This window comes from Marmota flaviventris, chromosome 12, assembly GCF_047511675.1.
Source record: "Marmota flaviventris isolate mMarFla1 chromosome 12, mMarFla1.hap1, whole genome shotgun sequence".
NCBI lineage: Eukaryota > Metazoa > Chordata > Mammalia > Rodentia > Sciuridae > Marmota > Marmota flaviventris.
Genome location: NC_092509.1, coordinates 57766157 through 57793178, shown reverse-complemented (window position 1 = coordinate 57793178; position 27022 = coordinate 57766157). Strand labels below are relative to the sequence as shown.

Here is a 27022-nt window from a genome sequence, read left to right as displayed (position 1 = left end):
ACCTTCAGCTCATCTCTTTCCCTGGGCTTCCCAGGTTGGGGCTGGTTCAGGAAGGTCCTGTGTCAATCTCTGTTTGCTGCATTCTTCTCCATGATGCTGGACCTTTTCAGGGTCCTCTCTGACCCTTGTGCTCCTGGTAGTTCATAGCTTCACCTGTGACCCCTACTCCAGTGTTCTGTTCACATTCCCACTGGCTGCGCTGTTCCTGCCACTTACCTTCTAATTCTGTGATGAACTTTCAGATCCAACCCATGTGTGGGGCCTCCTGTAAAAAAATTAAATAAATTTAAAATGTCATGGAACTGGGGGTATAGCTCAGTAGTAGAGCATTTGCCTAGTGTGCAGGTATAGCTCTGGGTTCTATTCCCAGCACCAAAAAAAAAAAAAAAATCAGCATCATGAAAATGTCTTAATTTTTACTATGCAAAAAAAAAAAATTTATATTTAGAAGTACAGAAGGGAATACAGAGAAAAGGAAGTCTCTTTTTCCTTCCTGCCCCCAGCCTGAGACAGCTCCTGCTTTCTGCTTTCCTTATGTACACTTCCAGGGAGAACCCATGTGTACGCAAGCATGTGTGTGGGGTTTTTTTTGTTTTGTTTTGCCTATTTTTAAACTCAAATGATAATGTGGTAGAATTTGAATTAAAAATAATCTCACATCATGCAGTGTGTCCCCAAAAGGATAAGATTACCTACTAAAATAAACGTTAGGACAGGAATAAATTTAGTAACACAGAAAGATGCCCAGGATATATTGTTAAGTTAAAAAAAATAAGTTTCCAAAATAGGATGAATGTAGGGTTCTATTTTTGTTAAAAGAAAGTTATGTTCACTAAGTATTTTTTTAATATTTTATTTTTTAGTTGTAGTTGGACACAACACCTTTATTTATTTATTTTTATGTGGTGCAGAGGATCAAACCCAGGGTCTCACACGTGCTGGGTGAGTACTCTACCACTGAGCCACAACCCCAGCCCCCACTAAGTATCTTTTAAAAGTTCAAACTGTCACAACCAAAAGGGGCCTAAGGAGATTTGACAGTTAAATGTAATGTGGGATCCCAGGTGGGATCCTGGGATGGAAAGGGGACACTAGGTTAAAACTAAGGAAACCTGAGTAATATTCCATTGACTATATATACAAATATTATCCATCCTTAACAAAGAAGGAAATCCTGCAAAATATGACTACACAGAAGAACCTCAAGGATATTATGCCAGGTTAAATAAGCCAGTCACAGAAGGACAAATACGTCAAGACCCCGCTATGTGAGGTGCCTAAAACAGGCAGCACAGAAGAGGAGAGGAGGGGGCAGGTGGTGGCCAGGGGTGGGGAGTAGAGGAAATGAGGAATTGCTAATCAGTGTGGATAAAATTTCAGTTATGCCAGATGAATAAGTTCCAGAGATCTGCTCTAACAATATAGTACCTATAATGAACAGTATTGTAGGGGTGGCAGGGGGTGGGGGTGGGGCTTAGCGGTAGCACTGGCCTAGCATGCCAGGCCCTGGGTTTCATTCCCAGTATTGCAAAAAGAAAAGAAAAAAAAAAAAAAAGATCACAAAAAAATCCCCAATACTATGTTATATACTTCAAAATCTGTTATGACAGTAATCTCATATTGTGTTCTTACCACAGTAAAATTTTGTGGGTTAGGGGGAGCACTTGCCTAGCATGTATAGTGTGTAGAGCTCTGGGTTCCATTCCCATCATTAAATCAAAAAAAAAAATTAACAAAGAAAATCTGAATTGGGATGTTCAGATGCCTACTGTAATTCCTGCTACTTGAAAGACTGAGGCTGGAAGATCACAAGTTGGAGGCCAGTCCTGGCAACTTAGGGAGACCCTGTCTCAAAAAAATAATAATAAAATAAAAAGGGCTGGGAATGTAGTAAGAATGCCCTTGGGTTTGATCCCCAGCACTGCAAACAAACAAACAAACTAAACTAAAATGCTAAGGAGATCTGAATAAGTATGAACTTCAATTAATAATGTATTATTGACTATAAGGCATGATAAATAAATTACCATATTAATGTAATATGTCAAGAATAGGGAAGACTAAATCCCACAGCTTGGGAGACTGAGGCAGGAGAATCACAAGTTTGAGGTCAGCCTCAGCAACTTAGTGAGGCCCTAAGCAACTTAGCAAGACTCTGTCTCAAAATAAAAAACAAAAATCGAAAAAAGCTGGGGAATGTGGCTCAGTGGTAAAGCACCCCTGGTTCAACACCCAGTACCAAAAAAAAAAAGGGGGGGGGGTAATCTGGGTATGGGGGCATTCTATGTTCTTCATTTTTTCAATAATTCTAAAACTGTCCCAAAATAAAAAGTTTAAGAAAAATCTGGATGACAACACAATATTCTCTTCTGATACTGGGATTACATGTGATTTTCCCCCATTTGGTTTATCTGTGTTTTCTAAGTTTTCTGTAGTGGCCATGTATTGTTTGTATCACGAATTAACAGATCAGGTCATTAGCTAGACCGTGCTGTTGTCTCCACCCTCAAGGTGTAGCGAGCGTCCCTGGCACGGCAGCCAATCTGCAGTGTGTGCTGTGAATGCTCAGGTGCATAGGGCCACACTCCAGGAAAAGGGCTGCTCTCCTTGGAGACATAAAGACTCAAGGTGACTCTGGGGGGATTGTAATGTACTCACCTATTCTTAGCTAGGACCGACCACCTTCTAAGTTCACAGCATTCTACTTAAAAAGAAATTCTCCACTTAAATAAAAAGTCATGGGCTGTGTGTGTGTGTGTGTGTATATATGTGTGTTAGTGGTAGAGCGATTGCCTAGCATGCTCGAGGCCCTGGGTTCTGTCCCCAGAAAAAAATATAAATAAATTGTACCACAGAAAAATAACGATAACAATTTTTTCTTTATTATGCCAGGGGAATAAAAAACTACTGAGCCACAAAAAAAATCCCTTTTTTTATATTTTATTTAGAGACAGGGTCTCACTGAGTTGCTTAGGGCTTTGCTAAATTGCTGAGGCTGGCTTTGAACTCACGATCCTCCTGCCACAGCTTCCCAAGCCACTGGGATTACAGGTGTATACCACCACACCTAGAAACAATAACAATTTTTTAAAATTAAAAAATTATGTTTTATAATTGGCAAAAATAATAATAAATGTTTATGTCAATGCATATGGTAATTATGCATTGGTAATATGTACTAATTATGCACATAGTATGTGTTCATTGTAGAAGAATTAGAAATACATATAACACAATGAAGAAAATCAAAGCCTTGGTTCTACTGCTCAGGAAGAATGACTTTGTACATTTTTGGAGTTTATTCTCAGACCCTTAAATCCCTACATTCATAGTACAGACTGTCCCTGACTTATGATGGTTCCACTTAAGATTTTTAACTTTTACAATGGTGTGAAAGCAATATACATTCAGTAGAAACCATATTTTGAATTTGGATCTTTTCCCGGGCTAGTGATATGCTATACAGGCATAGTTCCCAGCCTGTCCCACAATCATGAGAGGAAGCCACTGATTCTCTACTGTGGACTGTGTTACTAAGCTAGGAGTTTAGTAGGTCATGCATATTCAATGCATTTTATTTAGTATTTATGTATTCATTGTGGTGTAGGGGATAGAACATAAATGGGCCTTGCATGTGCTAGACAATTGCTCTACTGAGCCACATCCCCAATTCTTAAGTGCATTTTAGACTAAGAAAAATTGCAGCTTAAGCTAAGTGGTACATGCCTATAATCCCAGCTACTCAGTAGAAGGCTGAGGCAGGAGAATCTCAACTTCAAGGTTAGCCTGAACAACTTAGCAGGGGCCTGTCTCAAATAAAAAAATAAAAAGAGTTCAATTCCTAGTACCATTATCAACACACACACACACACACACACACACACACACACATACCAAGAAATTTTCAACTCAAGTTGAGGAACATCTTCATGAGTATACATGCATACATATAACTGTTTGGAAAAATTGGATCATGTAATGACTATGACTTGATAATTCACTTTTACCAACTAGCAATGAACTGTTTTTTATGTTAAATAAATACAAATCTTCTCCCTCTCCCCTGATTTTTAAATAAGTGAACAAATATTTATGGAGTCCCACCATAAGCTGGGAAATGTTCTGGGGCCTGGGAACCCAGCGGTACACACAGACCCGCTCTACCCTCCCAAGCAGGCAGGCTGTGAAGTCTAAACAAGGACATCTGCGTCGCTGGGCCATGGTGTGAAACAGTGCGTGAACAGTACGTGATGTGGGGGCACAAAGGTGGCAGCACACACTGCCTGCGCCCTGCAGGGTGCAGAGCCTGCGCGGGTACTCTCGGGACTTCAGCCTCCCCATCTTCTCCCCTCCCTCATAATTGTGCCTTGTCCTCCAGGGCTGGACATCCACTTCATCCACGTGAAGCCCCCCCAGCTGCCTTCAGGTCGTACTCCAAAGACCTTGCTGATGGTGCACGGCTGGCCTGGCTCCTTCTACGAGTTTTATAAGATCATCCCACTTCTGACTGACCCCAAGAGCCATGGCCTGAGTGATGAGCATATTTTTGAAGTCATCTGCCCTTCTATTCCTGGCTACGGCTTCTCGGAGGCATCCTACAAGAAGGGTACGGGGTGGGAGGGGTTGCTGCTGGGGGCCATGGAATGCTCGCCTTCCAGGAGGATGAGATGGGCCGGAGACCAGAGAGGCTGGGAAAAGAGGAGTCCAAGAGGCATTTTCTTACGCTAAAGGGCCAGCAGGTCTTAGGATCTGAATCTGAGAACGTGGTGGGCCATAGGCTGGGTAGAACAGTGGTCAGCACTGTTCAGTGCTGCTCAGGGCTTGGACTCTTGGGCTCTATGAGCTCTCCTCAGGAGCGGGTCCACATCTAGGCCCTAGATTGTTCCAGTCCAGAAGACTGACCAAGCCTCTGCAGGGTGGACCCAGAGACATCTCACAGGGGCTGTCCCAAGCCCCTTGTGCCCATACTGCCCCTGCACAGAAGTAGGCATAGGGCACACTGTCTTCTGGAACTAGAGGACTCCTCCTTGCCCCCTGTGAGTGACTCTCCCCTCAACCTGGGGGGAGGTGAGCCTGAGGAACTTCACAAACCCAAGGAGTGACCTCCCTGAGACTATTCTTTTTCCCCTTCACAACCAGGCTTCAACACGGTGGCCTGTGCAAGGATCTTTTATAAGCTGATGCTGCGGCTGGGCTTCCAGAAATTCTATATTCAAGGTGGGGACTGGGGGTCCCTGATCTGCACCAACATGGCTCAGCTGGTGCCCAGGTGAGCTCTCATTCAGGTGCGTGAGCATGTGCACAGCCTCTAAAAGGATCTTTGTTCAGGGCAGGCATCTGGACTGGAGGGTGGTTCATACCAGTTCCTGCCTGGGCATAGTGTCTGAGCCTTGGGGTTCCCTCTTGCCAGGGGCCACCCAGGCAGGGATGCTTGTCGGCCCACGGGAGAGAAGACAGGTTCTGTAATCATTCTGCAGGGCATATGGGCATGTTGACCTGGACCCTCCCATTTGGTGTAACACAAAGTTGGTGACTCTGGGCCAGGTATCCAGGCAGAGACTGCCAGTGAGAGGAGGTAAAAGTGGGGGATTAGACCTTTCTTGGGGACGACGCTCTGGAGGAGCCCTGAACAGAACTCTCTAGGAACTATTTTCTTCCCCAACCCCTCTGCTCCAACACTTGTGGACACCCCAGAGGGGCAGGTGCTGAAGGAGCCTGGCACATCAGCCCTGTAGCTGTCTCTTCCTCCTCCATCTCTTCTCTCTCTGCCTTTCTTATACTAGCCCAGCCTCACCTGAGCCCATTTCTCTGCCCTCAGACACGTGAAAGGCCTGCACTTGAACATGGCTTTTGTTGCAAGAAATCTCTCCAACCTGACCCTTTTGTTGGGAAAGCGTTTCGCAGGATTTTTGGGCTTCACTGAGAGAGATGTGGAGTTGCTGTTTCCTTGGAAGGACAAGGTTTTCTATAACATCATGAGGGAGAGCGGCTACCTACACATCCAGGCCACCAAGCCAGACACCGTGGGTGAGCACACCGGGGCAGGGGGACCTCACTACCCCCAGGATGAAAACCCCTTATAAGGAACTAAGAGCTAGTTTTGTCATTGTTGTTTGGGGGATGGGTTGGGTGTTTTGTTTGTTTGCAGTGCTAGGGATGGGACCCAGGGCCTCAGGCATGCTAGGCAAACAGTCTGGCACCGAGTCATGACCTCAGCCCTTCTCAGAACTCTTTAGACCTTTAACCTGGATTTCCCCATAGAACTGAAAAGTTTATGTATCATCATCAGATTCCCAAGATAATCCAAACTCTGTGTGGTTCACTCAATGTTGGTTAGTAGCTTTAAAGCCCCCCACCCCCTGCCCCTGAGGCTAAGTCCTGTCATAAGAAGCAGAGGGGCCTTGGCAGCTCTAGAGCTATTGGAAAAGGGTATAGGGGGCCCACACTCTGGGGGAAAATTCACCCTAATAGTGAGGGGTGGACCCAGCAACCATTTCTGCCACTAGGGCCCTGTTATGGGATACTTTTCTGAAAAGCAAAAAAATTATGATTCTCATGCAAATATAAAATGAACATGTGTCCAAAATTGTATTTAACTCAGTTTCTAAAGGAACTAGTAAAATGTTAAAACAACAATAGGGGCTGGGGAGATAGCTCAGTCGGTAGATTGCTTGCCTCTCACACACAAGGCCCTGGGTTCGGAGTGATAATTAAATGTCCACTGGACAAAATTTACTTGCTTTTCTATGAACAAAAACGATTTGCATCATTCTCACTGTTCCGTAATGGCAGGGCTTGCCTAGCACATGTGAGGTACTAGGTTCAATCCTTAGCACCACCTTAAAAACAAATAAATAAAGGCATGTTGTCCATCTACAATTATAAAAATCTTTTTTTAATTTTGAAAATCACAAAAAAAATAAGACAGAAGACAATCAATCACCTGTAAGCACTCTTCCTCCCTCCCCCTTTCCTTCAGAAGAGCTTTGCTAACATTTCAGTTGATGAATGTTCACAAGCCACTACACTCATATGCCCCACATGACCAGACACCGGTGGTGATCTCTTGCAGGCACTGTCCCCACCAAGGATGGCCTCCCTCCTGACTTTCAATCACATTCTTGATAGTTTGGCTTTGCCTGTTCTCACTCTTCCTAAGAATGGAACCATAGAACATGTCTCATGGGAGTCTGGCTTCTTTTGTTCAATATGGTGTTTGTGAGGTTATTTATGGTATTATCCCAGACATTTTTTTGGTGCTGAAGAGCAAACCCAGGGCCTTGCACATGCCAAGAACATACTCTACCAGTGTGAGTTCCACTCCTGGTGCCCTCAGCTTTTTTTAACATTTTTTGGGGGGCTGAGGGGGAGTACTGAGAATTGAACCCAGGGGCACTCAACTGCTGAGCCACATCCCCAGCCCTTTTTTGTATTTTATTTAGAGACAGGGTCTCACTGAGTTGCTTAGGGCCTTGCTAAGTTGCTGAGGCTGGCTTTGAACTCACAATCCTGCCTCAGCCTCCCGAGCCACTGGGATTACAGTTGTGTGCCACCGTGCCCAGACCCTCAGTTATTTTTAATTACCGCACAGGATTTTAGCTAATGGGTGTATTGATATTTATTTGTAACTGATTATCCTATTTTGGATTAAAATTTTAGGTTGTTTCTTGTTTTTCAATATCAGGGCATATGGATCCTCAAAAAACAGAAAACAAAACCCCCCAAATTTATCTCTTTAAAAACAGTGTCCTGGGCTAGGGAGTAGTATTCATCTAGCAGGCACAAGACCCTAGCTTGATCCCCAGCACTACAAGATAGTTCTCACTTGGGTATCACCAAACCCACATATAGACCCTTAAGTTTGAAGAAAGGTACACATATTCCAAACAAATCCACGTGAGATCATGGGAAGTAGGACCCCAATCTATCCCATGAAGCTGCCCAGGGTTAAGGATGTGGCATGCATAGCACTCTGTGGGGCCAGCACCATAGCTCAGTCATGATAGCCAGTGCCCTGGTGCCCAGGTACCCAGGCCTGAGTCCCTCCCTTACTCCTTCCCACCCAGGCTGTGCTCTGAATGACTCTCCGGTGGGACTGGCTGCCTACATTCTAGAGAAGTTTTCTACCTGGACCAATTCGGAATTCCGAGACCTGGAAGATGGAGGCCTGGAGAGGTGAGGTCCCCTCTATCCCCCTGACAGGGCCCTGGTCCCAGCAGCCACCTTCCTCACTCCACTCACCCTATTGGTCCTCATTTCCGGTTTTTCCATGTGGGGTTCCAGCAAGTTCCAGCTCTCTTTGGCTTCCCCACAAATCCTAACCCTGTGACCAATGTGTTCCCATTTGGGGGATGAGGAAGCATCTCGCTGCTGGCTCCAAGCCTCACAGTGGGGTGGTGAGGAACAGGATGCAGGACATACAGCCTCCTCCTGGGATGAGGAAATTGAGGGCACTGAACACTTCTTCATTGTCAAGAATAGCCCTGGGAGCCTGGCACCAGGCACTGTGTGCTGTGTGGAAGCTGATCAGGTTGGGGGCTGCAGGAGGACTAGGGGTGGGGGCAGCGTCCTGTCTCCTGGAGCCTTAGAGGCTACAGCCTTAGAGTGCGTGACTCCTCACTCCTGGCCTGACTACAACTTCAGGGTCAGCTCTGACTCACTCTCCAGGGCCCACCTTTTCTTTATTCCTTCAGTGACATACATAGCACCAGACCCAGAACTGAGGGTGGGGAATACAGAGTGAAATGAGACTGGATCTGCCTTGAGGGGCAGGGGCTCTATCTCTGCCATGCTTAGTCCTAGCACCTACAAGAATGCTGGGCTATAGTAGGTGCTCAGTAAATAGGTGTTAGATGAATGAGCTCTAAAGATAATATGCAAAGGACTGTGGGAAATCAGAAAAATGAGGGTTCACTTTGTCTAAGGGGGACAGAGAGGAAGTGACTGCTAAAATATATTTGATCTGGGACTTGAAGAATGAATAGGAGTTCACTGGATGGAAGAATGAAATTCAGGTAATGAGAAAAACAATAAAATGCAAGATACACTTGGAAAGGGTGACTTGTCCACAGGCAAGTCATTAGACAGACCTGGAGCTCATTCCTCTAAGCAGGTCCTCCAGGAGCCTCAGCAAACCCTCCCCCTGAGATCTCTTTTTCCCACCTCACACTCTGCAGGACCCAAGGGTGGATGGAGTTTCATCAGGACCACTGTGGCGGGGGGCCTGGCCTGTAGCAGGTGTGGGGCCCCACCAGACCTGGGCAGCTCCTGCAGCATCTGCCCTGGCAACAGAAACACCAAAGCTCTGAGCAGGGGACTGACAGGATGAGATCTGTGTTCTAGAAAAAACACTAACACAGGAAATGGTGGTTGTGGTAGTTTTCAAGCTGTGATCAGAACCAAAGGGAGACAGAAGCACTCAGCTCACTTGGCAAAAGCCAGTTCACAGAGTTTACATGTTTGTTTTAATTATACTATCATTGACTGGTTTTTATTTTATCATCAAAATTATATTTAAAAAGACATTCATATAGGGGCAGTGGGTGTAGCTCAGTGGTAGAGCTCGCATATGCAAAGCCCTGAATTCAATCCCCGGCACCACAAAGTTGCATATGCTGCTGGGCACGGTGGTGCATGCCTATAATCTCAGCAGCTCCAGAGGCTGAGGCAGGAGGATTGTGAGTTCAAAGCCAGCCTCAGCAATTTAGTGAGGTCCTAAGCAACGCAGTGAAACCCTGTCTCTAAATAAAATATAAAAAAGGGCCAGGGATGTGGTTCCGTGATTAAGTGCCCCTGGATTCAGTTCCTGTTACCAAAAACAAAACAAAAAAAAAGTGCATATAATTTCAGTGCAGCTAGTGAAGCCTAAATAGCCAACCCTAAGTTCATTCCCCCAATCCTGCTCCATGCTGTTGCTGCTAGAGATCAGGATTTTAGAGAGGAAGTATTAAGGCCTAAGGAGAACATATTCCTGAATATGAAAATGTCTTAATATGTTCTTTATACCCAAGAAGCCCCTTGTTACACAAATTCTTGATGTTTTCCTGTTTAATATGAAGGCCTTCCTGAATGCCTCTCTTTTGCCCTCAGCCTCTCCTCCTTCCAGCTTCTAGCTTCAATAGTCAGGAGCAGGGTAGAAGTAAATTGAATATTCCTTAAAATAAATATAGTTCAGAAAGTGAAAATATAATTAACTCAGGCTGAGGCAGTAGCTCAGTGATAAATACTTGCCTAGCATGAGTAAGACCCTGGGGTTCCATCCCCAGTGAGACACACACACTGGGTGTGGCAGTGCGTGCCTGTAATCCTAGCTACTTGGAAGACTGAGACAGAGGACTGAAAGTTCAAGGCCAGGCTGTGCAACTTAAAATTATCTCAAAAAGTATCTCAAAATAAAAAAGAAAATAAAAGGACTTGAGATGTAGCTCAATAATAAGCTGATCTAAATGGCTGAGGGAAACAAGTGAACTCAGCCAAGTGTCCCTTTGGAGTGAATTGGCTTCTAATGAATCGACTCATTGCCCTGGAGCTGAGGGCCAGGCAGGAGGCCCAGGAAGTGTTCTGTGATTCAGGGAACAACCACAGGAGCAGGGACGGAGACGGGTGTGAGTGGAGGAATGAGGGCAGCCAGGGCTTGGAGGGAACAGGGACAGGGAAGAGTCCACGAGGACCCAGGCTTCCGGCTCCATGCCAGGGCCTGGAGACACCATTTTTCAATGGGGAATGAGGATGAGAAGGGGAGCCACCGTGTGTGAGTGGGTACAAGTGTGGGGGCGGGGCGGGGGGGTGCTGGCATCAGGGGAGCAGAGATGCCGAGCTCTTTCTTGCTGTGGACTTGGTTGAAAGGCAGTTACCAGAAGGTGTCCAGGTCGAGATGTTCACTTGGTAACTGAACCCGCAGATCTGGAGCGCAGGTGGGGCTGGACCCGAGGAGCTTATTCCGCTGTGTTGGTGGTGGAGTTAGTGGGTAGAGGCAGGGGGATCTCCACAGAGAAAACACAGGCCGCAGGATGCGGGGGAAAGCCTTATTGGCTACCAATGAGCGGGGAAGTAAAGAGGGAGGGAGAGAAAGAGATGGACAGTTAGACCTGGGGGACAAAACCTAGTTGACAGGCCCCTACCCACAAGGCCTGGGCAGGAGGGGCAGCTTCAGGGTGCAGGATTAAGGAGGGATGAGAGGAGAAAGGGGACAGGAGCATGGAGGGAGGGCAGGTGGAGAAAGGACCTTGGGGTGACATGAGACCTTAGACAGGAGGAGGTCACTGGCAGTTGGGCCAAGGAAGCAGATGGAGGCATTCAGGAGTCCCCAAAGGCAGTCCCCTGCGACTGCCCTCTGCATTCGGCCTGCTGCCCTTGCCAAGCTAATCTGAGTGAACACCTTCTCCTCATTTTATTCTCCTCTTGAGGCTCAGTGCAGAGGTCACCTCTGAGAAGCCTGCCCTGACTTCTCCCTCCACCTGGGTAAAACTTGTCCCTATTGCCCTCCCCCACTTCTACCACAAACTTACCCCTACCTCTGTCACGGAACAGTATAGTCAATGACTTATGACTCAGTCTCCCTGCCAGGCCATAAGGTCCCTCCTCCAGGAAAGGCACCCAGCCCCATGCATCTTTGGAGCCTTAGCACCTAGCACACAGTTGGTGCTCAATGAGTGAATCCTCACTGCACTCACTTGGGAGTTCCAACATTCTAGATGAATGGGCTGTCTTATTGATGGACCTGGATTTTGTAGAGTGGTTTTACTTCTGATGCTTCCACGTGTTTTCCATTTAGTGGTGATCCTGTTTTTGTCAGAGGAAAAACTGGAGAACCTACAGGATAAACAAGAGTTCACCAGAGTCCCGGGGCTCTCTGGTAATATGGCCGGGTCCAGAACCTGGGTCTCTTGACTCCTGGTTCATCGCCTCTAGTCAGCTGTGTGCTGGATCCTGAGGAAGACTCAGAGGTCCGGCCTCTTCCTGCCTCCAGGGGCTCCAAGTCCAGACAGCACCCAATGAATACAGAAGTCCCTCAGGATTCTGGGAAGTGAGAAATTCATTGCCCTAGAGAACCCTGGACCCTTGGAACTGGGCTTTCTGGAGAGTGGAATTGGCAGAGTCCACTGTGGGAGAGCTGAGACAGGCAGGACAGGGGCAAGGGCTGTGGAATGTGTATCCTGCCTTGGGTCTGGATTTTCCTCCTAGCAGTAAAACAGATAATAATACTACCTACATCACATGAGTGATTGAGCAATCAATGGATTAGACACACACTCTTCCTTGTCATTAGCACTCTGCATCAAGGGTCCTCACAATAGCTGGTGACCCTGGACCAAGCCTGCCTGTGGCAGGGGATAATGTTACCTACCTTGAAATGACATCTGAGGGGGGAAGCCAGGGGGCTTGGCTCATGCCTACAGCTGAATGTAGCAGGGCTTTGCTTTTTATACAACTACATTTGGCACCAAGAGTGGACCTTCATGTTCTGCTTCCCCAGGAAGTTCTCTCTGAATGATCTGCTGACCAACATCATGCTCTACTGGACGACAAAGACCATTGTCTCCTCCCAGCGCTTCTACAAGGAGAACCTGGGTCAGGGCATGAACCAAAAGCATGAAAGGTGAGCCTGGCTGAGCTGGGAGTAGGAGTCTCTGAGGCTGGGAACAGGGAGTTGGCCTGGTTTTTAACTCAAGCAGGGGGAAGTGGGGGGGGTGGCATAAAATAAGTGTAGCTGAGGGAACCCCAGGCCTAGCCCCCAGATGTCCCTCAGGGCCTACCCCCTGGCCCATATGCAGACCCTCAGGTGGCAACAAAGGGAAAGGCAAACAACATGAGGCCTTAGAGGCTGTCCCATGCTCCTGCCTGGGTGGCCTCATAGAAAACACAGGGTCCTTAGTTAGTTGGAATTGAGGGGTGTCGTGGGAGGGTGGTTAAAACCTTGGGTCTTTCTTTATGACTCCATGTGGGCTTGCTGAGCCCTCCTCCCGTGCCCTTAGGGGCCAGAGAGTGCACACCACAGGCTCACCCCTCTTGGAATCTGTGTTCTTCTAGGATGAAGGTCTTCGTGCCCACCGGCTTTGCTGCCTTCCCTTGTGAGATCCTGCATGCTCCAGAAAAGTGGCTGAAATCCAAGTTCCCCAAACTCATTTCTTATTCCTACATGGCGGCAGGAGGCCACTTCGCTGCCTTTGAGGAGCCAAAGCTGCTCGCCCAGGACATCCGCAAGTTTGTTACACTGGCAGAGCAACAGTGACACCTGTGGGGACTGACCGTGGTCTCAGAAGCAGCCCTGGCTCCCCAGTCTTGTCTTGAAGAAGATGCCCCTTTTCTGAAGATGGGGCTTGCTTTTGTCCCCTGCCCTCTCTGGGAGCCCAGCTTACCCCTCCACTGTCATCCACACCCACTGTACAACATGGCTTTCATAATAAATGATTTTACTTCTAAGAGTGGCTGGAACCAAACAGCATGTCTGGAGCGCCCCTTTTAGAGGAGAGCCCGTGGGTCCACATTTGTACAGAGAAGGGCCCCCCTTGCGGCCCTCTGCTGCCCCTCCTCACTCATAAGGGTAGGAGAAGCTTTGGGGGGCCAAGGTCACTGGCCAGGACTACCCTGTAGGAGGCAGCCCCAAAGGACAGGTGGTGCTACTCTAGCCCCTCTCAGGATCAATGTCACTCAGCAGAGGCGTGCCTGAGGGGCTCAGTGTGAGATGACATGGAAAGCCCAGGCCTGGCAGGGACCGTGGGCCAGCGCAGGTGGCGCCTACAGAGCGCCACTGGACTAGAGGAAGCCTTTGTGCACCGAAACTGCCCCACTCACAGGGCCCTCGGCAGCGCCCCTGGCCTCTGCTGCATCTTGCCAAGCCCTTGTGCCTCTGGCGCCCTCTGGAGGCAGCAGGAAGGAGGTGTCTGGGCAAAAGTTCAGACGGGTCCCAGCCCCCGGATCCTGAAGGAAGGAAAAAGACAAGGTGCTGCCAGTACTTCCTGCTGGGGTCGCAGCTCAAGGGCAGCAGATAGTCCTGCATCCAGCCCAGACACCTCCTCCACTCCTCTCTACTTAACCACACTGGCCTCCCTTGGCTCCAAGAAAGACCTGAGCACTGCCCCTACCCATCTTGAGCCTGGAGGGAGCCGCCCTGGAGTGAACCCCACACACTTGCCCTGAGACCAGATCTCACCAACCTAGCCCAACGGGCACTTTATTAGTGACCCTCATTTTCTCTGCCTTTCTCCCCAATCTTGTCTTGAAGAAGATGCCCCTTTTTTGAAGAAGGGGCTCACCTCTGTCCCCTGATCCTCATCATCTCTCCCTTACCGAGTCACAGAATCCCTGGCAACATGATAAAAACCTACACAGCTGGCAGGAGCCTGCTGCAGCCGGTACTGGTGCTCCTACCCCAGCTCCCCCAGCTCACTTCAGGAGCAGCCTGGAGGGCTGCCTGGCTAGGGCCAGCGGGGTGCTGGACTCCCCTCTAGGTTTCATCTCAGACGTGATCGCTGCAGGCTTTCTGGTCACTAGTCGTCCATGAGCCTGTAGAGGGACAGGCTGTGTTGGGTACTCAGAGAGACAATTTCTCCTTCTCATCCAACATAATCTTTGCTGGGGAACAAAATTCCAGCACATGATCTTGGCTATAAACCACTGGGACTGCTAGAGCTGGAAGCTTGCTCAGGAGGTGGCTGGGAATAGAAATGTGCAGAATCACAGGTGAGCAAATGAGGGTGGAGAGCCACAGCTGTTCCCCACACTTCTGCTGTGAGCAGAAAAAAAGAGGACCCACTTGATGGCTCTTAACCTGGCCGCCCCAACCCTTCCCCCTCAGCTAAGGGCCTGAGTCCCAGACCCTTCTGGTTCTATATTTTCAGAACAATGGGGCTTAAAACAGATGGAAAGAAGTCCTGAACTTGGTAGGGGTTGCAGTCAATCTGCTTTTCCACCTGAGTCTTCTCTGGGGCTCCTGAGCCTGGCCCAGACCAGCAGCTTGCCCACCCTCAGGCCTCCTGGTAGGCAGAGACCACACTGTCCGCAGGGCTCTGGGCTAAGTGCTGTCCAGGGAGAGTCCCGCTGATGTTATGGATGGCGCCATAGGTCTGTTGCTGCTGCGGGGACAGGGCTGTCCTCTCCGAGGCCAAACCATTCAGAATCCGGGGCACATAGGGCTGTCAACAGATAGGGGAATTAGTGTCTGGGTGGTGGCAGGCATGAGATTCCATACCCATTCCCCTAGGGCCCCTCCTTCCAGCTGAAGGACCCATGCAAAGAAATAACAGCATCACCTTAGGACGTCAGGGCACAAAATATGCCAATTGCAGAATTTCCCAGCAGCCAGGGCAAAACAGAAAACACAACCAATGACACAGTTCTCGTGATCATATAGAAGGAAGCACAACAGAAAAGTTTCCTTCATTTCTCAGAAGAAACAACTTCCTAGCAATGGATTCTAGGAGAACTTTCACTTTATAGAGGAAACAAGTCTTTCTACAGAGGCAAGTCTGTAGAGATTATGCATCCTCCCCACTCCAGGCTCCAGCCCACCCCCAATACCGTCCTGCCCCACCCCTCCCCAGACCCAGGCTGAGAATGAAGCATTTACACCCTCCCACTGCCCTGCTTTCCCCTTGGCTGGCTTGCATAGCCACAGGTGTCTCTGGGTAATGAATCTCTCTGAAGACCTTTTCCTCTGGGGCTTGTCCAAGGACAGACACTGATAAGAGTGCCTGACATAGAGGAGGCAGACACTGGAAAGAACACTGCTAATGAGATCAGCCACCACCTTGGCCTCACATATGTCAGGATGACCAGCAGTCACAGCTGTGGCATCCTGTGGCTTTGGGATCTTGCCCCACTCTGAGAGGAGGACACTGGAGACCAGAGGCAGGGTGAACTGGCCCAGTAAGAGTCCTGGTATCTTTTGAGCATTATGCCTCACTCTGAGGCAGGTGCATCATCCATTTGTTGAACTCAAGGGGGGACTACATTGACACCTCTTGGTGCCTAGTGGAGGACCACACAGGTGGGTGAATGACTGGTGGTAAAGCTTCGTCCAACCACAGGGCTCCTGATGGCGTTCACTATGCCCCAGACTCATCAGACATTAGATATGCAGAGAGGAAAAGTGAGCACGGAACTGAACCTAGGGGGATGGGCAAACATCCGCCAAGACCAATTATCTTCCCAGTGACTGATGTGGCTTCAGATATGCAGGTTAAAATATCCAGAGGGACTAGGGATTCTTTCTCCATTCACATTAATTCCGAAACTTGCCTGCCGTGTGATCAAGGGATTTCTATCCTAACAAGAGACGATCAAAGCACATCAGCCAGAACCTGTCTGAAGGGAACCTCTACCACCAGAGTGAGACAGAGCAACAAGCACTCAGGGGTAAAGATAGATAAAGACAGCTTACTGTGAATGGTAGGGGCACTTGGGCCTCCGTCTCACTTCCTTTGTCACTTGATGATTCTTCTGTCTGCAGATAACAGCAAAGATGCACAATGATAAACAAAACGGATCTCCCTGAACTAGCCCCTCCAAACCAACCTCCAAACAAATGACTATTAACATGCAGAATAACAGTACCCCCTGGCACCAGGCTCCCAGCAGCCCAGCCCCAAGTGGGATAGGGTGTGGGTGCTGGGAGCAGGGATGAGGGAAAGGAGGGAAGCTTCACATCACACCCAACTACCCACGCCTTTCCAAGGAATAAATACAATCTGGAGAAGGCTGTTGCTGTGTGGATATGGAAGGGGTGGAGGGGAACCCGCGGTCTTCTCCAGCATCCTCGCTGGGCAGCAGAGGAGGGGGCCCTGTACCTTGTAGTTCAGAGGGCTGAAGTGCTTGAAACATCCAAAGCAAGTGTAGGCCAGGCAGACCAGGATGGTGAGCAGCACAACCAGGAAGGCGAACAAGGTGGCAGGGGCCTTCAGACCTGGGGACAGAGATGCCAGCCTTGGAGGAAGGGGTGGAGGCCACACCTGGTGCAGGAATTGTGTGTGAATTCTCCCTATCTTCACCCCACCCCACACTCCAGCAGGTAGAATGGTGTTCTCACACAGCCAGGAGCACAGAGAGTGATCCGTGGAATGGTGACCATTATCCCTGGTCAGATTTCAGGCACTGGGAGGCCAAGTCAATGGCCATTTACAGCGTCCTTGCTGGGACAGTTCCCTCCAGTCTCTGGGAGAGACAACCCTGGGCTAGGTAGGATGGAGGCTCTCCCAGCCTGACTGTGGCAGAGTCACATGTCTTCTTTTTCTTTTTCCTGAAAGGGTCAGTTTTCCCTCCAGCATGCCCCATCTCCTCTGTTTTATAAGTTGTGAGGACCTGGACTCCTCCACAACACCCAAGCAATCTGGACCAGTTTTCCCATACCCTTGAGTTCAGTGCCACCAGAATTGATAAAGGGAATGTCTTCTCCCTAAGGAGGTCTGAGGCAACTGACCAGGCCTTCAGGAGGTTATACCCGAGCTTCAGCTAGCTCAGAGGCTAGGTTAACACCACATTCTAATTGGATAACCAACCTAGCCTCCCCCTGGGGCACCACATTCTGATTGGATGCCCAACCAGCCTCACCCTGGGGCACCATGTTCTGATTGGACACCAAGTTGATACCATTAAAGCAGCAAGGGATCTGATAGGCTAGAGGGATGCAGGAATATGAGGCCAAGGGCTGGGGCCCCAGGTCAGAAAGGCCACTCACCCAGGCGCAGGAAGGAGAAGAAGAAGAGCCAGAAGAGGCAGAGGATGGGAGCAGCCAAGGCCTGGTTCACTGCAGCAAAGTGGATCCTCTTCTCCAGCTTGGCGGGAAGGTAAGCAAAGTAGAGGTTGTGTCGATCCACCATGTGCTTGAGCAGAATGTAGATGAGGCCTGCAGAGGTGGGGCTGTGAGCTGGAGTCCCTGCTAGGCCCCAAGGGCATCTCTGTCCCTTTCCTCAGGATAGCAATTTTTGGCATGGAGAAGTGATCAGGCTGCTGATCTATGGCTTAAACCTGAAATTAGGCAAAATGTGCAACCTACCTGCTGGTTCTCTATTTCTCTCCTTTTCTGCATCTTTCCTCACTTTCTCCTGACCCCCAAAGAATGGCAATGTCTGTGATTCTGTCCTCATGGAACAATGAAATTCTAGAATCATCTTGGGAAAGGCTGTTTCACATGGAGATGCCTGGCCTCAATCTTCCTGGCCTCGATCTTCCTGGCCTCAGTCTTCCTGGCCCTCCCATACTGAACCCCCATACTTCAGCACCCCATGCCCTCCTGCATCCTCACAGTCTACAGATGCCCAAAGATCGTACTCCAAGGGGAGGACACAGAAAGTGGGTGCTACCTTTCCTGCCTGCCAAGTTCTGTTTTTTGTTTGTTTTGCAGTACTGGGCATAGAACCTAGGGCACTGGACATGCTAGGCATGCATCCTGCTAATGAGCTACACCCCCAATCCCTCTTGGTTGATTCTTTAGCAGTAAGTAACACAATGCAGTAATAACCAAAGTTCTCACTTTGGAGATAATGTTGTAGCTCTTTGTAGAGCAGGTATTTGCATGCACAAGGCCCTGAGTTCCATCCCCAGGGGAGTAAAAAAAAAAAATCAACCAAGAATAATATGGTCTGCTAGCCAGAGAACCTCACACCGGGACAAGTATACTAAGGGATTTATTTCATAGCTAGGAGGCCAGTGGAAGGAATTTATTTAAAGATAAAATGAGATTTGGTGTCCCATGTGGTTCCTTGGCAGCTTTGGGTTCTAATGGCTATAAGAGGTCCATTGTGTCTGGGATCCACAATGTCCTGGTGATGACTTTCTCTAGGAGGCTTGGTGGAATCAGCTGCCCACATACCCTGGAACAGGCCCCAGGGCCACTTACCAAATGGCACGATGATGGGGCAGGTGATGCTGTAGGCCATGATGACAGTGAAGACGCACAGCATCCACGCATACATGGCTCCAAACTCATACTCGAAGGCCTGGTTCTGGGAGGAAGAGGTGGTAAGGAGCTCATGACACCGCTTGGTGCAGTCCAAGCGGTGGCCTAAGCTGGGTTAGGGAGGACTTGGAAAATAGGAGACTTCTGGAAGTCTTTGCTATCCCTCCCCAAGCCTGATCCAGTTTCTCTTGTGGTGCTGGGGATCAAATGCAGGCCTTATACTTGCTAAGCAGGAGCTCTATCACTGAGCTATATCCCCAGCCCAGGAATTTGTGGATTTTAGTTGTTTGTATGTATGTATATGAGACCAAACTGGTTAAAATGTAAAAATCCTTGCCAGGCGTGGTGGTACACACTTGAAATCCCAGTGACTTGGGAGGCTAAGACAGGAGGATCACAAATTTGAGGCCAGCCTCATCAACTTAGGAAGTCATTTCAAAATAAAAAGGTCTGGGGGTATAGCTCAGTGGTAAAGCTCTCCCCTACTCCCCAACCTAAATTTAAACCCTAGTACAAAAAGGAAAAAAAAAATCCCAAAGTTCTCTCCTCTAGCCCATAGAGAGGAATCTAAATGGTGACATTCCAGGTTCCAAAGCAGCTTCTGGCAGAAGTGGCCCTGGATGAGGTTTGAGAAGCCTTTGGCCCAGCACTTAGCACTAGTAGGTGGCCAGGTAAATCCAGGTCGGGGGTTCTAGCAAGGGAGTCAGAGAGGGGATGGTACCTGCTTGACGTTCCGGCGGTCAGCGGCTGTCTTGGCCATGATCATGCGGAAGGTGTAGAGGATGAGGCCCGGCAGCCGCAGCAGTTCCATGCCGTTGCCGATGAAGGCTGAGGCAATGATGTAGTTCACAAAGAAGGCACCCTGGTCCGGCAGGAAGACGCACCTGGGGAACCCAGCGGGGTGTGTAAGCTGGGAACCAGGGAGCCTCCTTCCCACCAGAGGGAGAGGCAGGAGCCCCTTGGAGGGCTTCAGCCTCATTCTCTCATTCGGCATGTGTTTGTGGAGCACATCTATGTGCCAGGCGCGGAGACTGAAGCTTAGCCTTCCGCTCTGCTGTCCTTGCATTTACGTGCCGTCTGGGGGATACACACAAATGTCCAAATATACTGTATGCCGGGCAAGTGCTCCAGGGGAACTCAAGCAGGGCGGGATGTCCACGATGTTAGCAGGGTGGTGAGAGAGGCCTCTCTAAGGAGCCCACACTTTCCAAGGAGGTGTGTGCCTGGCATTTCCAAGGAACAGCACAAGGGTGGGGGACCAAGCAGACAGCTACTACTGTCATCCTCCCAGCTGTGGTGCTGGGAGGAGAGAGATATGGTCCTGGGATTCTGGATCTATCTTAGAGATAGATAGACTGGGTGTGGTGTGAGAAAGAAAGGATATAAGGTGAACTCCAAGGTTTTTTGCTGCAGAAACTAGAAAGACATTATGGAAGGGGGGGGGGGGGAACTGTGGGAGGGCAGATTTGGGAATAAAAAATCAAGCATTTGGTTTTGGGAAAATAAAATCTGCAATGTCCAGCAGAGCTCCAGATGGAGTTGAGATAGGGATTGGGATTTGGATAGAAGAGTCTGCAGGTGCAGTGTAGACTGATTAATCTGCTCTCTGAGTGCGTGTGCACGTGTGTGCTGCAAGCCTCTGCATGATGCTAAGCCACCCTGCATCGGAGTTACATCCCCAGTAGCACTGAAGTCAGGGATGCACTTGAGGTCACCTAGAGGGGGACTATGGATAGAGAACCAAGTGTGAGCCCTCAGGTAGCTAATGTCTAAGTTAAGGAGACTTGAAGGAGCTAGGAAGGAGCCGCCACTGGACAGGATTGCTGAGAGCAGAGGCCCAGAGCTGAGTGAAGATAGCGTTTCAAGGGAAGGGAGTTTCAATCAAATGTGTCAGATGTTGCTGATAAATCACAGAAGATAGGAACTAAGAGTTGGCCATTGAATTTGGCAATCTGGAAGTCACTGTCAACTAGACAAGAGCTAGGTGGGTACAGGCCTGGCTGCCAGCTCCCGAATCATTGCCCTACCCAGAAAAACTCACTTAAAATAATTAGCCCCTTCCTTACAGGTAGGTTCACCAGTTTGCCCTGCAAACATACCCTTGGAAGAGTTAATCCCAGGCCTCTGGGCCTATATTTAGCCCCAAAGTACAATGCAATAGAGGCTGGGCTTAAATCCCAACTCTGTCTAATTAGCTGGGTAACCTTAAATGAGTTAATCAAAATCTCTGCGTCTCAGTCTTCTCATCTGTAAAATGGAGATAATAACAATACGTACCTCATAGCTTGTTATACATGTTAAATGAGAAAAAGATGTATAAAGGATTTAGCATAGCACTTTTGTAATTAACATTATTGTTCAGTGGGTGTAGTATAGGTTAACAATACTAATAAGACACACATCAGCCATAAATTGAACCCCATTTTCCCAACAAAAATAATCCCCAGACCAGACAGTCTCTCCGGCTGCTGTGCTTAATTATTATCCTCCTTCCTTGCTCCCTGGCACCACAGAGACCCAGCAGTTCCTTTTCCCTGAGCGGCTCTGTGCTCAGTAAGTAAGATTCAAATAATAGAAATGACTGTTGCTGAGTTTTGGCCTAAAAGATTAATCACATTTCTGCAAGGGTAGCACAAAGTGGGTCAGTTCCCCTGGTGTGTACCAGGCACCTGGCAGGGGTACTTATAATGCCCCAGGCCCTACCGTTGCAGGTAGCAAGATGCCTGACTACCACCCCAGCCCTTCTACTGTGGCCCCAGACCGAGGACCTGTGGACCTGGACCCAGGACGGTGGTTCCAGAACTCCATCTGTCTGATACTTACTCCAATCTGATAGAGGTCTCAGAGGAAGTTTTGTCAAAGAGCCACCGGAAGAAAAAATCCAGACTGAAACACAAATGAATCTCAGTTTATTTCTTTTCTTTTTTGTAGTGCTGGGGATGGAACCCAGAGTCTCACACATGCTCTGCAACTGAACCACTGGGCTACCCACCCCCAGCCCCTAAGAGTTTATTTCTAACACTCCATGTGACCACGATATATTTTCATCTTGTTCCACTCTAAAAACAGGCCAGATCTTAAGATCTACCTTTGTTCTCTACAATGCCACTTACTACAATGTGACTCATTGGGGCTTTTTAACTGAAATTTCCCTCCCTCCTTAAGATAATCACAGCTCTGATTAGACCCTCCCTAAGAAGAAGTCCCTAATAAGTTCTGTGTGCAGACTTTTTTTTTTTTTAAGGAAGATGAGATTTTCAGGAGAATCAATTAATCAGTACAACTGGAACCCAAGTAAACAGCACAGGCTTAAAAGTTGTTAGGGAGTTGCATCTGCTCCAAAACCATTCACATTCTCCTTGGGGCAAGCCTTCCCAGAGGTGGCCCTAATTCTGAATTTAGGACAGGAGGCAGAGGTGTATACCTGGTGAGGCCCAGGGAGGGCAGAATCAGCACCATGAAGATCAAGAATATGTAGACCTTGGTCATCATGATCCGGTTTTCCCCTGACCTGCAGGAAGTCAGAGATGAGTATTTATGGTCCCCCAAAAGCTCCAGGTGCTCCCAACTAAGGCCCTGCTATGTGCCCATTGCCCTGGCTTGGAGTGTCAGAGACGTCCTTTTTAGTGGGGGGACGTTGAGGCTCGGGCACTCACTTGGTCCAGTGAGACTCCAGCAGCGTAGAGTAGTAGACAATGGATGGGAGTAGGGCCGAGAAGGACCAGAGGAGGAGTGTTGGGAAGAATTGGCTGACAATCGGGTTCTGGAAGACAAAGTCCATAGCAGAGAGAGTTGGAGGGGCTCTGGGCCACAGGAGCTGACCCGAGGGCATGGTGGCTCAGTGGACTCTTGGGGCAGAGTCTTGGTCATCCTCCAGAATCAATGTTGTGCTGGGTACAGGGTAGACAGTTCTCAAATATTGATCAAATAAACAATAATAGCCCCTTATGATTCTATAGCTCTTTATAGCAAAGAAGGCAATTTCACACATAACAGAACTCCATTTATCTGATGGACAACATCTCTGTTCCCTATAGAAAATGAATGGCTGATGCTAAGGAAGACCAAAGCTTGAGGCCAGGGCCCCTCTCCAGTTGGCCTTCCCATTCAGCTCCCACTGGTCCAACTGCAGCTTACCAGGACGCTGTGCTGTTTGATCCCAATCCTGTTATGCTGGTTATACTTGTTATTGTCATTATATGACTTAACTTATTATTTTCACTGATTAAATGGACATAAAAATAGGAAGAAATTCTCTTTGGATACTAAACTAGGGCTGAGAGTGCAGTTCAATGGCAGAGTATTTGCCATCGCTCATTTGAGGCCCTGGTTTCCATCCCCAGCACCTTGAAAAACAAATAAACCAACCAATGAAAGAAAGGGAGAGGAAGAATGAACAAATGAACTAAGCTGGATATTTTGAAAAGATTTATAAAGACAATTTCTTAAAAGTGCTGTTGAATCAGATAAGAGTAAATTAACTGTAAAAGACCAAGGGATATGAAATCTAGAAGGTTTTATACTTGGAATGGCTTTGCAAGTATCTTTTAAGTCCTTGCTTTGCTTTATTTATCTATTTTTAGGTGCTGGGGTTAGAACCAGGTCCTTGCACATCCTAAGTACTTGCTCTACCACTGAGCTTTGTCACCAGACTAAATTCTTACTGTATTTTAAAGAAACCCAAGCTGGAATCACAAATGATGAAATAAGAGTGCAATTTATGTAAAATAGACAAAGAGGAACCCAACCCAGCAAATCCATCTTCAAAAGAACAGATCTTGTCCCTATAAAAGATTACCAAAGGCAATAAGCATTTACCTGCTGTAAATCTAAATCAAACTGCTGGATGTATACCTAGGTAGCCTTTTATCACATGTCAGATAAGAACTCCAACCACACACCAGCTCGCTGGATCATCATCACAACCTGAGCATTCTATGGCAGGTATTCCAACCCCAGCTCCTGGGTGAAACACTCAGAATCAGAATTCATTACCCAGGGATGATTAGCCCAGTGGAATTGGAAAAAAGAAAAGAAAAAAGATCCAGGTAGATATTTTAGCAAAGTTAAGTATGGGAAAATTGTTTCTCAATAGATGTCTATTTAGAGGGTGTTCAGGCTGTTATTCTAATGATTCTTCTTTGCTTTTTGTTTTGTTTTGTTTTTGAAACATGATCTCACTAAGTTGCTGAGACTGACCTTGAATTTGCAATCCTGCCTCAGCCTTCCAGGTTACTGGGATTACAGCTGTATGCCACCTCATCTGGCCATCTAAGGTGGGTTTTTTGTTGTTGTTGTTTGTTTGCTTTTTTTTTTTTTTTTTTTTTTTTTTGGTATCAGAAATTGAACCCAGGGGTGCTTAACCATTGAGCCACATCCCCCCCCTAAACTTAAATTTTTGTTTTTTATTTTGACACAGGGTCTTGTTATGTTGCTCAGACTGGCCTCAAACTTGTGAACCTCCTGCCTCAGCCTCCAAGCCACTGGAATTACAGGAATGGGTCATTGTGCCCCAGCTAAGGTATTTTGAAAATCATTCATTAACTATATAGAATAAACTACTTTAAAATGAGATTATGAGAAACTAAAACATAAAGAAATCATCATCCATGATCCTGCCACCCCAATCAACAAAGTGCTTTTCATTCTTTCCTGTCCCTTCTCCATAGTGTCTACGATTTACACGAATCACTGTATATTCCCTGGAACCAATGATTAGAGAATTTGACATTCTGCTTTTATCATAAGTCCCTCCTCTGTGCCAAAAAACCTTTATAATTTTTATTAGATGCTTAACATTCTATCAGGCTGAATATGTCTCATTCAGCTCAAATGATCCCTTCTGTTGAGCATTTTTAGATTGATTCCATTAACTTAATAAATGTATCTACATAGACATATTAACTGTAAAAACACTGTAATAAACATGGTCATGCTTTTAAACCCCTGCTTGGGGTTTAAAAGTGCAGACATGAGCTGAGTAATTTGGCCTCCTGGTTCAGTCCCCCCAAACCCTTTGACCCTCATTCCTCCCCCACCCATGATGCCCCTCTCTTGCTGGCCCTCCTGGATGGGCCTCGCAGCACAGTCACTCACATTTAATGCATGGATGGGTTTGGTGACATTGAACTTGTCCATGGTGGACAGGATGATGGAGGGTGTGGTCAGGAAAAACAGCACTATGAAGAGGGTGAAGTTGATGCCCAGCCACTGGAGCCACCAGCGGAGGCCCTGGATGGAGAGGTTCTTCCTGCAGAGGGGGGGACACAGGCCCAAATGCTTATCTCCCAGGCATAGGCCAACAGTGCCAGCAGTGCTTAGGTGGGTGAGAAGGTCAGATTTAGACATGCCAGGAGACCAGCCTGGGGGCTCTGGCTGAGTATGTAGTACTTGGCCTTCAGGAGTAAAGTCAAGTTCTCTGCACTGGCCTTCAGCTACAAGAAGGCCGAGTTTCAGTTCCCCAGCTCAGACAGAAAAACACTATTCACTGCTGACGTGGCTCCTCGCCAGAGTCTGGGAACCAAAACCTACCAAAGAGATGTCACGAGCACCCAAATGGACCAAACAAAGCTCCAGCGTGACCTTTTTTCGACATCTGCAATGCCCTGTGACTAGCAACACATTCTTCCCAATGGTACCATAGGTTGGGGTGCAAGGAGGTAAAAGGCAGAGAAAAAGGGGCACAGGCACAGCTGGAGCCTGCCCTGGACCCTCATTTCCACCAAGAACAGACCATACAAATCAATCACAAGTTTGAACCAGCAAGCAAAACTGTCAGAGGCTAAACTTAAATTCAGTGGAGATAGGCATCCAGAACTCCTTCTGTGCAGGTACCAGAGGCCACTCTGGACAGGCAGCCAGGCTGGGCCTCCATCCTCAGCATCCACTATACTTAAGTCTCCTCCATGGCTCTGGGGATAGCTTGGCTCACCAGCTGTGCTGTATGTATAATGTGGTAGCCATAAGCTACATGTGTTAATGAGCACTTGAAATATGGTCTCAACTGAGAAGTGCTAGAAGAATAAAACATGCAATAGCTTTCTAAGACTAAGCATGTAAAAGAGAATGTAAAGAAGTCTCAATTAAAAAAATAATTACCTCTGCCAGTGTTAACATTTTGGGTATATTAGGAGAGATATATTATTAATATTAACTTAAATGGTTTCCTTTTTTAACAGACCTACTAGGAAATTTAAATTACATATAGAGTTCATATTATCTTTTTGCTGGACACTGTTTGAATGCTAGGGAGTAACAGTGGAGGCAAGAGCTAGGTGTGGACATCCCAGTTGGGCCACATAGAGTACATCATGGCACCTGGGCCCAGTGAATTACACAAGACATGTGTAGATCTCCACTCAATGTCAGGTCACACCTATGCCCTGGGTGACAGGATGGCCCAGCAGGAGCCCAGGTCTCTCTTCCACCCCTTCCCTGGCCTGGGAGCTCACCAGCAGATGTCCTCTGGGTACGAGGCAAAGGTAACTGTCCAGTTGGAGATGCAGAGTTCTCTGCTGTAGGAAGACGGCTGGGGCTCACCTTTGCACCGAAGGCCTTGACACTTGCAGGCGTTGAAGTCTTTCAGGATGCTGCCAGGAAATGCAGAACCAGTCAGGGCCCAGCTCAGCTGAGGTACCACATACATCAAATGGGGACCAAGGAAAAGTGGGAGCTGCACAGCACAGGTCTTTGCTTTAACATTCTCTTATTGTAGTGAAAGAGGTGTCATGCTTGGCACACTACATCTTTTTTAAGTTTTTTTTAATCCTCACCCTGCAGCAAGGGATTACTGGTCCCATTTCATACACAAGGAAACAGGCTCACCCAGTTAGCCCGCTGTTTGCACTTCCCCAACACAATGCTCCTCCGAGGGCCACTCCCTCCACCTGCCCATGAGGCTGGAGCTCTGATCTGAGTCTGCTGCCAGCCCAGGGGCTTCACCTTTCCATATCTTCCCTTCACCCCTAGCCTGACAGCATTAGGCCACATCATACACTGCCTGATCCTAAACTCCCTCCCAGGACACCCACCTGCACCCTCATCATCTCCACTCTTTCCCCATTTGGCCTCCCATGAAGAACCCAACACCTCTTGACTCCTGTCTCCCTTCCTACTGGCCTCCTCGCA

General features: G+C 48.0%; 2 protein-coding genes across 3 annotated transcripts in view; one reads left to right on the top strand and one right to left on the bottom strand.

Moving 5' to 3' along the window:
* The window catches only part of Ephx1 (epoxide hydrolase 1), a 36500-nt gene extending 23078 nt beyond the window's left edge, over positions 1-13422 (top strand). Inside the window, exons 4-9 of the mRNA XM_027954751.2 lie at positions 4379-4606; positions 5140-5269; positions 5819-6027; positions 8067-8175; positions 12476-12598; positions 13030-13422. Of these exons, the coding sequence (XP_027810552.2) occupies positions 4379-4606; positions 5140-5269; positions 5819-6027; positions 8067-8175; positions 12476-12598; positions 13030-13231 (1001 nt within the window). The 3' untranslated portion in view covers positions 13232-13422. The remainder of the gene's footprint in view (positions 1-4378; positions 4607-5139; positions 5270-5818; positions 6028-8066; positions 8176-12475; positions 12599-13029) is intronic.
* Tmem63a (transmembrane protein 63A) overlaps positions 13396-27022 on the bottom strand; it is a 37666-nt gene continuing 24039 nt past the window's right edge. For both annotated transcript variants that reach the window (XM_027954749.2, XM_027954750.2), the window contains 11 exons: positions 26347-26484; positions 24992-25145; positions 22552-22658; positions 22320-22406; positions 21719-21781; positions 19617-19779; positions 18836-18941; positions 17675-17842; positions 16788-16903; positions 16382-16444; positions 13396-15134 (listed from right to left, as the gene is read on the bottom strand). In XM_027954749.2, coding sequence (XP_027810550.2) covers positions 14967-15134; positions 16382-16444; positions 16788-16903; positions 17675-17842; positions 18836-18941; positions 19617-19779; positions 21719-21781; positions 22320-22406; positions 22552-22658; positions 24992-25145; positions 26347-26484 — 1333 coding nt within the window. In that variant the 3' untranslated portion in view covers positions 13396-14966. The remainder of the gene's footprint in view (positions 15135-16381; positions 16445-16787; positions 16904-17674; positions 17843-18835; positions 18942-19616; positions 19780-21718; positions 21782-22319; positions 22407-22551; positions 22659-24991; positions 25146-26346; positions 26485-27022) is intronic.